Source organism: Pangasianodon hypophthalmus, chromosome 14 (genome assembly GCF_027358585.1).
Source record: "Pangasianodon hypophthalmus isolate fPanHyp1 chromosome 14, fPanHyp1.pri, whole genome shotgun sequence".
In the NCBI taxonomy this organism is placed as follows: Eukaryota; Metazoa; Chordata; class Actinopteri; order Siluriformes; family Pangasiidae; genus Pangasianodon; species Pangasianodon hypophthalmus.
The window spans coordinates 18,706,370-18,715,775 of NC_069723.1; the positions used below are offsets into that span (position 1 = coordinate 18,706,370).

At 36.0% G+C, this 9,406-nt stretch overlaps 1 protein-coding gene across 1 annotated transcript; it reads left to right on the plus strand.

Annotated features, from left to right (window-relative positions):
- Positions 1–542: 542 nt before the first annotated feature.
- LOC113539044 (tripartite motif-containing protein 16) lies at positions 543–7,217 on the plus strand. Its single transcript, XM_026934593.3, has 7 exons — positions 543–1,344; positions 1,845–2,476; positions 3,221–3,316; positions 3,665–3,898; positions 3,981–4,134; positions 4,902–4,961; positions 5,082–7,217. The coding sequence occupies exons 2-7, from the start codon at positions 1,904–1,906 to the stop codon at positions 5,618–5,620; spliced, it is 1,656 nt and encodes a 551-aa protein (XP_026790394.3). The 5' UTR covers positions 543–1,344; positions 1,845–1,903; the 3' UTR covers positions 5,621–7,217.
- The last annotated feature ends 2,189 nt before the right edge of the window (positions 7,218–9,406 follow it).

The window sequence follows — 9,406 nt, forward strand, 5'->3', positions numbered from 1 at the left end:
ACCTGGGCATAACTTGGTTTTTCAGGATGGTTGCCAGATAGACACGAGGGAGTCATTAGGGTTTAGCTAAACAATCAGACATCAATGAGAGATAAGCAGCTTCATTGTGTTCATTGTGTCTGGTCCCTTTTCACAGATGGATGGATTAGAAGGGGTTGGTAAATTGTGCATTGTTTACAGTCAGTATAGTATATTAGGAAATGTGCCTATGGTAGTATACCTGATAAAATGACATTTCAATTAAAAAAAAAGATACAAACTGTATCCCCCTTCTCTTCAGTCCAAGTCTGTTCTGCGCTGTGGACATTTTACAGGCAGAAATCTCTATTGGGGGGACCTTACTAAGAATTTTGTTACCTTACTGAAGATTCAGTCCTGTGCTCCAGTTACTCTGTGGGTGGAGTTTTTTTTTTTTTTTTTTTTCCATGTGTCCTCATGGGTTTCCTCAGGGTTCTTCAGTTTCTTCCCAAGCTGGTAGGTAGATTGTCTACTTTAAATTAACCCTATTGTGTGTGTGTGCGTGTGTCCTCTGATGGACTAGTGTCCCATGCAGACTATAAAACTAGCAATGCCACTGGTGTTCCAAACCTGTAATATGACTCCAGTGACATTTGTGATCAAAATTGAAGATTTCAAAATGACTGACGTGAGTGAAAATGCTATCTTGCAAATTATTTATGCAATTTTAAAAGTAAATGAAAGTGTAACAGAGCTTCTACAAAGTGCAACATCAGTGACAAAGGTTATTGCTATCTAAAGTATGAAATAACAAATTTATGAAAAGCAGGAAGAATGTATTAACTCACTGTTCAAAGTTCTGAATCACCACTCATCACACTGCCACAGGAAATACTTCAAATGAATATGACCCAATACATTAAAAATGCATTTAATTAATTTTATAATACTAAATGATTGTGGTTGTGGGACAGCCAATTTCCAAGTAAACAAAGTATTTTCAAAAATAAAAACACATAATTCATATAACTGACATAATTATTTACTTTAACAACACTTCCCTTAAAACATAAAAAAACGTTTACCTCAAGAACCCATTGGACACACATTACCACTATTGAGATAATAATTCCTACAAAGAGTTATTGGGGGGTATGGGGAGAGTTTACATGAGGTTACTGGCCACAAACATTTTGGAACACATGCTCTAAAGGTGTCTAGCGATTTTTTTTGGTGTAAGCATTGGGCGTAATGGATAATCTGGCACACAGCCAGAAACGCACCCATCTACATAACACACCCATAATGTTGGTGCTGCTGTGGTTTGGAGAAACGAAACTCTAGCTTCTGGTTTCATTTTCTCCCGAACGCCGTGCCTCAAAGAAGGTAAGACTAGTTATGGTTAGTAATAAAAATATATCACTAATTACAACTGTGATATTGAATAGTTAGTATAATTAATTTGCATATATGGGTAAATAACAGATCCAGCTCGCATTAGACAGTTTCTGACAGATCCAAAAATCTAACCTCAGTATGTATAATGATAAAGTATTCCTTAAACCCATGAGTTTGGCTCGAAATGAAAAGAGAAACTCAGTTAAGACTTTTGCATTTGCTATTTGTACAGACATGTTATTGATACAAATGTTATTCATCAGGGAGAGTTGGCTAGTGAGTGCGAAATGGTAAGACCAAACTGGGGAGAAAGTATAAGAACTAAAAAATAAAGTAACATTTAGTTTCACAAAAAAATTAATTACAAAGATGTTCTTTTGGTATCACTGTTTCAGACAGTGCCACCTTTTTCACTTTCCATATACAAGTGTGTGTGTTTTCAGTTTTATTCTATTTTCTTTCCTTCTCTCTCTGTCTTCTCCATCCAGAGACCTGATAATATTCATCCAGCCTTATGAATGTGACCAGAATATGAAATATATGAAAAATGGCTGAAGCTGAAAAATCTTACTATGAAGAGCAGTTTACCTGCTCAGTGTGTCTGGATGTCCTGAGGGATCCAGTGACTATTCCCTGTGGACACAGTTACTGCATGAGCTGTATTAATAATGTCTGGTCTGGGTTGGATCTGAACGCTGTGTACAGCTGCCCTCAGTGCAGGGAGACGTTTTCTCCAAGGCCTGCCCTGAAGAAGAACACACTTTTGGCTCAAGTGATGGAGAAAATGAAGAACGCTTCAGATCAGGCTAGCTCGACATGTGTAAAGTTGGAATGTGATTCCTGCATTGGATACAAAAATACAGCCGACAAGTTCTGTCTGCAGTGTTTAGCTGCCTTCTGTGAGCTTCACGTCCAGCCTCACTATGAATCTCCTGCATTCACGAAACACAAACTAGTCCCAGCATCTGCGCAGGTACAGAAGAACATCTGCTCTCGTCACGGCAAACTGCTGGATATTTACTGTTGTGAAGACCAACAGTGTATCTGTTACCTCTGCATGCTTGAGAGTCATAATAATCACAAGACATTGTCTGTGCAATCTGAGAGAATCAAAAATCAGGTAAGTGCTGCTTGACTTGATATCCCACATAAACTCTTCACCATATTGTATATTAGGTTTTCAGTCTCTGTCATAGGGATCCCAAGAACTATACCTTTAAGGTTTCAGGACTCTAACACACCTGATAGTGACTCATTAGCCCCCTTTCCAATGATGTATAACTGAACTTACACTCTTGAACTTGTTTCCAAGGTTTCTGGTCCCTTTCAGGAGGGACTTGATTTTAATCAGGACCCCAAGTCTCAGAACAAGCCCTCTTTAATGCACTCCCAGAAAATAGATACTAAACTGTACCACTTCTTGTTTTTGGGGAAGTAACATCAGGTGTACTCCTTTTGTACCTTTAATTTGTATCTTTCATCTGGAAACATAGGTATACAGTAGTGTACATCCCCCAACACCAAACCACCCCCCACCTGCCAATTCACACCCACAATCCAGCTCTCCAATACCTTACAATAGCTGCCAACCAGGGAGGGTGAAGGCTAACACAGGCTCCCTCTGAGACACGTGAAGCCACCCAGCTGCATCTTTTCAAACTGCTGCTCATGCAGCATCACAGGGCAGCGTAACACACTTGGAGGAAAGCTTTATCTGCCCTCGTCTGCATACATAAAGTCACAGAAACCTATGATTGACTAGGTTGAATTTTGCTCCTTTGGCATTGTCAGGATCTTATCTAAGATACTTCATTGCTGATGCTCTTGAAGCTTTATGTAAGTGAATGTGGACTGACTTTTTCAGGATGACTTGGAAAGGACAAAGATAGAGTGCCAACAGATGATTGTTCAAAGAGAAGAAGGCTTAACAGAGCTAAACAGAGTCGTGACGTCTATTATGGTAAGAACTGACTGAAGTTGCACTACTACAACTGCTTTGAATGTTTTGGGAGCTCTATTCTCTAAAGACTAGGCATGCATTAGGGAAAAAGTTGGGAATAGATCGACCCTGAAGCAATCTGGCCACTGAAAATCCAATACCACAGGCTCAGCTCTTTGTTATTACTAGTGTACAGTTATATATAAAAGTTAGCAAATTTCATTATAGTGATAATGAGTCTAAGATGGAATTGCACTACATCAAATCCTGCTGTGGCATGTTAATTCTTTGTGTACCAGAAGGGCTCTATGGGCTGGAGATCAGGATAAAGGCTATGAAACCTTTACCACTGTAACTGTGTTCTTTCAGTGTTTTACGCAGACAGCAGAAGAGGACAGTGAGAGGATTTTTACCGAGCTGATCGCCTCCATGAACAGAAGATGCTCTGAAGTCAAAGAGCTGATCAGAGCTCAAAAAAATGCTGAACTGAGTCAAGCTGAAGAACTTCGCCAACGCCTGGATCATGAACTTGCAGAGCTGAGGGCAAGAATGGCTGAAATAGAACAGCTTTTAGCTACAAACGATCACATCGATTTCATCAAGGTAACATTCTGCACTGTTTGGCTAAACACCCAGACTCCTGGCCATTTTCTGTCTCTCTAAGTATCATTCCTTTATTCTACAGAAATGCAAGTCTGTCGGTGCCTTGCCCACTTTTATAGACCTGCCTTCTATAACATGCCAACTTCGTGAGTCTTCTGAACACGTTTCCATGTCTGTGCTCAAGGAACACCTAGACGATGTCTGTCAACAAGAAGTAGCAAGAATAGCAAGAGAAGGTTTGTAGGATTTCAAGAGCCAAATATCAGTAAATACTAGATAAGCAATGTTTCAATCTAATTTGATCAATTCTTTCAATATCCAGCACTGAACACACACCCAAACATTATCATGCTTGTTAAATATGCCAACATCCAACATAGCAATATCAGATAACATTGGATAAAGTGGAGGCAAAGAACGCCAGGATGCTTCAGCAGCTTCTAATCAGTGATTATAAAATGGAGGCATTTTATATATATATATATTTTATATATATATATATACATATTATATAAAATGTTAAAACTTGTCTTCTTCTTTTATCTTCTTTTATACTTCAAAGTCTCTAGACAGTAACTAAAATTTCTAAATTGATTCAGCATACATTACATCTTTTAATTTATTTTCATGTTTTTACATAATTTTACACAACTCACAACACCACTCTCTTAAAGGGCACTAGGGTGGTACCCTCATCTTTTGTACCATTAATGTGTATCATTCCTCAGGTAACATAGATATAGTGTACCTTCCTTTAGGTTAAACAGTAATTTTTACGGTTCAGTTATGCACATTAAATGTTTTTAAATGTATGTTTCCACATGATAAATACATACAAAGGTACAAAAGCTAAAGGTGTACGCTCGAGGTTATCACCAGAGAAACAGTACAGGGTACCATTTATTACCATTATTTGTTAGTTGTTATAAAAATGCATGCATAGTCTAGGTGCATGGTTTAACAATGTTCTTGTGTTGTTGTTCCTGGCTTTTTTTTTTTTTAGTTATGAACATCCATGCTATGGAGCCTTCAGAGCCAGAAACCAGAAAGGACTTTTTGCGCTGTGAGTCAAAAGCAATGCTCAGCTATGACATAATAACAGCAGTTAAGAAATATCACCTTTTAGATCGAGAACAAGACTATGAGTAATAACGTATGCTTTTGCTTATGAATTTCCCATCAGATTTTTGTGATCTTCACATGGATCCAAACACCGTCCACAGAAACCTTCGTCTCTCTGAAGGGGACAAAAAAGTGACCCGGGTTCTGGAAGCTCATCCATATCCTGATCATCCTGAGAGATTTGAGGGCTTTCCATATGTCTTATGTAAAGAGGATCTTTATGGTCGTTGTTACTGGGAAGCTGATTGCAGGGGAAATGATTGGTCCATAGCAGTGTCATACAAAGGCATCTTGCGTAAAGGAGGCAATGAGGAGTGTAGGTTTGGGTTTAATGCTCAGTCCTGGAGATTGACTATCAGTCAGGTGAAATGTCGTTTTAGACACAACAAAAATGCAGTTCGTATTCATCAGGCTGACTCAACAACCATCGGCGTATATTTGGACCACAGTGCTGGAACTCTTTCCTTCTATAGTGTCTCTGATCGTATGACCCTCCTCTATAAAGTCCAGGCAACATTCACTGAGCCAGTCTATGCAGGATTTAGGCCTGGGCCAGATTCAGTTGTCAGCATTCTGCCAGTGAACAAAGAGAAAGAGTAAAACCACTCAAATTTCACATTACTTATGAAACTTAAGAAGAAAGAGATAAGTGGGATAAGTGATTCATTTGTTCATCTTCAGTAAACGCTCTCTCCTGGTCAGGTCACGGGTATGAGGCGAGAATACACCCTGGATGGGACACCAGTCCATTGCAAGGCACCACACACATTAACACACAATTTAGGGTAGTAAGTCCACCTACTGGCATGGTTTTAGGAGTTGGGTGGAAACAAGAGAACCAGGAGGAAACATACAGAAAAAAAAAAAAGTCATGTAAAAAAGGGCATTCTTGTTTGGACGTGAATCAACAGATTGATTAAAATATTCTAATTACAATTTAACACATTTTCTAGACCATGAACTTTATAAATATGTCATTTATGTGTCATTTGAAGGCTTGGATTACAATTTAAATGTAATAGTTTTGGTGGAAAATCTAATGTACACAATTTTGCCCTTACACCAAATGTAATCAGCTAGGACATGCTTGTTGCTCTTCTTTCCTTTTGCACTATGAGACTAATTTGTCTGACAAATAATTGATTAATAATTGATTTTTGTAAATATATACCCAATTTACATATGAAGCCAAATTTGAAATCTTAAAAAAAATTAATTAGCTAAACAATCTAATCACATTTTAATAAAATGATTTTGCCAAATACCATGGGGAGTTTATATTTATTAATTTAAGTTTAAAGTTCAATATTTCTACTGTTGGATGGTATGGCCCAGGTGGAGGGATGATACCAAACTGCAACAAGGAAAACAGTGATTCAGGTTGTCCAAGATGGCAGCTTTCACAATATTACAGCAAACAAGAACATGATGACATTTTGTTTATGTTTACTGATTACAGTAAGTCACGCTAAACCACATCAAGTCTGTGTGAGATCAGTGAAGAACTGGGATGTAAAAAAAGTTCAGGGTTATTGTCACTATGCTATGAAGTATCTAATACAATATTACCAGTTATCTAGCATGTAATAAATTTGAGCACAATATGACCACCAGGTGGCAGCATTAGTGTAGCATCAATACAAGCTGAATAAACTCAGTTAATGGCTGTGCTAAAACTAGGGGGCATCGTGTGGTGGCATTTTGTTAGGGTTAATAAGGGTTGCCACTTGCCAGATTTAAAAGCTTCCACAAAATCACTATGGCTTATACCCACTACCAGGCCTGGGCCAGGACACCATTTCAGAAGGCCTCCCAAATAAAACTGTAATTAAATTATACAAGGCATTTTTCTTTTTCTTTTCCAACTTAGTAGATATAAACCCAAAAATAATCTCCACATTAACAACATTAATTCTAAGGCACATCAACTCATATAGCAGTTGAAGTATGAGGACTGACACAAGACACTACGGCTACTAAATGTGTTGCTGGAAATATAGTAAAAGTTGCACTTGTACTCATATTACAAATACAAGCTAAGAAATGTGGAAAGGAAGCAAGGAGGTACAGTTCAAGAAATGAGAAGCACTCTGCGTCTCCTTGTTTCATATCCTTGCTTCTTAGCTCCTATTTGTGTACTATCAGAAATAAAGGTACCAAAGGGTACTTTTCCTTGTTGCTGGGGTGGTACCATCAAGAGTACATACTTCATACCTTTAGTATGTATCTTTTACCTGGGAAGGTGCAGATGGTGTAGCATTATTCAACTTTTAGAGTAAAGTGCTACTTAACAGTAGGAAAGATGTACTCTTGATGGTACCACCCCAGTGCCAAGAAAAAGTACAGTACCTTGGTACCTTTATTTCTGAGAGCATCATCATGGTCATTTGAATTGAATGGGTTTAAATGAATGGGTTTAAATGACCCTTGACTGGTCGTTTGAATTGAATAGGTTTAATCCAAACCTCAGTAACTCAAAAACAAGTAGTCTATAAATAATGTCAACTCACACAAGTGTGTTTTGTTGACGGTCTGTTGGTAAAAGGTTCAGGAATAAAAAGGTCTATGTCTGCAATTAATAAATGTCCAAAATAAGCCTAGTACTGTGCACATTTAAATAACGAGTCTAACATTTTAGTAGTTGGATTATGTTCATAAAATATATCTGGACTACAAATGTGTTGTGCATACTAACATGAGTAAATTGTATGGTAGTGTCATTATATAGTAAACTCAGTGTAAGAAAAGATAAACAGAACAATTATCTCCTTCAGTCTTCAGTCAGAGTTCCTGAACATTATACAGGAAGATAAATGGGAATGTGACACGTGGGCAGGAAGTTGGTTTCACATTTTCAAATATCTGTCTTCAATATATTTCAAACGGTGGGCTCAAAAAAGTTAAAACAAGTCAATTATTGTTATTCAATCAGCTAGAAACTATTATTTTCTGGAATGTTAAGTGTCCTTAAGGTAGTCAATGTAATGAGTAGTACACTAATTAAATTATATGTATATCACAATGTAATTAACATATATGTATGGATTTGTTTTGTTTGTTTTTGTGTCAAATTTATATTTAAAAGATGGGTCATTTGTATATATTGTATGTGCATCTATTGCAAAATTATTACTCTGATTTATAGAAGAGTTAAAGTACAGAAACTGATTTTGCTACGAATGTAAACAAAGAAATAGCAGTAACAGGTTGTCATAGACAGATTGTTTTTTAATGAATTTTTATTTGGAAAATATGTAATAGCTTCTAAATGTTCAAGACTATTGTTTCAAAACAAGTAGTGCCATTTTATGCACCTTCTGTAAAATATACTGCATATCGCATTTTAGTGGATTGATGAAATTTGATAAAAATTTTAATGAATTTTTAATTGGAAAATATTAAATAGCTTATTAACAGTTAAACATATTCATTCAAATCAACTTGTACAATATTATGCACCTTCTCAAGAGTATACCATACCTCTCGCTTTGTGATTTTAATCAATTCTAATTATTTTTTATTACGCTTAATTAATTTTTAAATTGTAATTAATTTTTAGTTGGAAAAAAAAAATCAATAGCTTCTGAATGGTCAGGATGATTGTTTCAAAACAATTTGTGCAATATTATGCACCTGTTCAAGAATAGACTAGACTCTTTACTTTAGTGTACTTAACTGTTACTCAGTTTGAATGAAATCTTATTTTTCTAAATGGTTGATTTAACTGATCTATATATATATATAAATATATATATATATATATATATATATATATATATATATATATATATATATATATATATATATTTTTTTTTTTTTTTTTGCACTTTCTCTCAAATACTATATATGACACTCTTTACTTTGGCAGTTAACTGTTACCAAATTGTTTTGAATTTTTAATATGAAATAAAATTCAATAGCTTCTAAATAGTGGAATGTATTGATCTTTTGCAATATTATGCACCTTCTCTAAAATGTACTACATTCATTACTTTGGCAAGTTTAAATTTTACCGATTTTAATGAATTCTTATTATTAAAAACTAAAAATCAAGAACTTCTAAAGAGTTGGATGTATTGATCCAAAACAACCTGGAAAGTATTCTGCACCTTCTCTAGAATGTCCTGCACTCTTTACTTTGACAAGTTTAACCATTACCAAATTTTAATACATTTTTGCTTTGTTTTCATTACAGACATAAAGTTAAATAGAGTGCAGAAGGCATGTATTGTTTCTGAGCTACTGTTTTAATTCTAATTATTTTCAGCTGCAGAATTCAGCTAATCAGTGTCTGTTTAAGCAGAAGTGACTTGCATTTCATCGCTGCCATTCTGTTGAATTCAGGCAGTTACTGCCTTTTTTTTCACGTTTTTGTTTTCATGCTGC